The sequence below is a fragment of the Sinocyclocheilus anshuiensis genome, unplaced genomic scaffold, assembly GCF_001515605.1.
Source record: "Sinocyclocheilus anshuiensis isolate Anshui unplaced genomic scaffold, SAMN03320099.WGS_v1.1 scaffold1596, whole genome shotgun sequence".
Taxonomy (NCBI): domain Eukaryota; kingdom Metazoa; phylum Chordata; class Actinopteri; order Cypriniformes; family Cyprinidae; genus Sinocyclocheilus; species Sinocyclocheilus anshuiensis.
In genome coordinates this window covers 24,609-25,820 of record NW_015555788.1, presented here as the reverse complement: position 1 = coordinate 25,820, position 1,212 = coordinate 24,609, and the positions used below count along the sequence as shown (strand labels likewise).

The 1,212-nt window shown below is 38.4% G+C and overlaps 1 protein-coding gene across 1 annotated transcript in view; it reads right to left on the bottom strand.

The window, feature by feature from the left end:
• LOC107674788 (zinc finger CCHC domain-containing protein 8-like) overlaps positions 1–1,212 on the bottom strand; it is a 12,018-nt gene that overhangs the window by 6,276 nt on the left and 4,530 nt on the right. The window contains exon 10 of the mRNA XM_016468892.1: positions 973–1,109. Within this exon, the coding sequence (XP_016324378.1) occupies positions 973–1,109 (137 nt within the window). The remainder of the gene's footprint in view (positions 1–972; positions 1,110–1,212) is intronic.

Genomic DNA, 1,212 nt, shown 5'->3' with positions numbered 1-1,212 from the left:
TTATTGAGGTCATGTACATATATTGCGCGATAAGTCGATATATTGATTATTGCGACAGGCCTAAACAGCACTTTCAGAACCTTATTGTGTTGCTGTTCATTTCCTATAAAATATATTAAGTATGACAGCATGGTAAATAAAAAATAAAGAATATATATACATATATAATGTGTGTGTGAGAGAGAGAGAGAGAGAGAGCACGAAGTGAAGGCTTATACAGACCCTACTCTTAAAAGCACTCTTTTATTTCCTTCTTAGACCACCAACCAATCACATTCTTCAAAAGACTGTGTCATAGCTAGCAACGGGGTCAGCCCCGCCTCCTCACTAAGATAAAAGTTTTTGTCTTTTCCTCGCTCAGAGTTGCTCTCAGATTGGTCCTGAATCACTTTTAAGCTAAGACTCCTAGTTAGAAATTTTTAAGCTAAATTAGGAACTCTCTGCGAGGATTCTTAAGCCCCGTTCACATCAAGAACGATAACTATAAAGATAACTATAAAGATAACGATATTAGCGTCCACACCAGCTAAAGATATCGTCTGTTTATTCTAAGCACACGCGCGTCTGCCGCTTTAAATTCTCGAGCTCGTTACAGCAGGATGGATTCTGATTGGCTGTCAATTTTTTATCGTTCATCAGCTGGAGAAAAATAGTTTTGAAAGTGATTCCAACGATATCGTTTCTCTTTGTCTTTATCGTTATAGTTGTGGTGTGGACTCTGCTATTCTTTAATATTGAGAACGATTTTTAGAACTTTATCTTTATAGTTATCGTCCTTGGTGGTGAACGGGCCTTTAGAATCTTTAAGAATACGGGCCCAGGTCCTTATGACAGGTCATTTGGACAGCTGCAACAAACCCCTTACGTAAGAAAACCCTTAGTAATAATTTTCTTACATTTTCAAACTCTTATAATTAAGGGCTTTAACCTGACTGATGACTGGCCATAATAAAATATAAAACTCAACATTACCATCATAGAGCATCAGGCCTGAGTTTTCCATTTCTGCCTCTTTTAACCAACCAGGTGGGTAGCCGAGCTCCCTCATGCGATAGATGAATGGAGGAAGGGTTTTTGTATTCATCCCAAGCGCATCAAGGAGCTCTTGACTATACAAAGACAATACGAATTGCATTCCATTTGAGTTGATTTTCAGACAAACGACACTTAAATTACCAAATTAAAATATCTGGGGGGGGGGGGAATATGGGG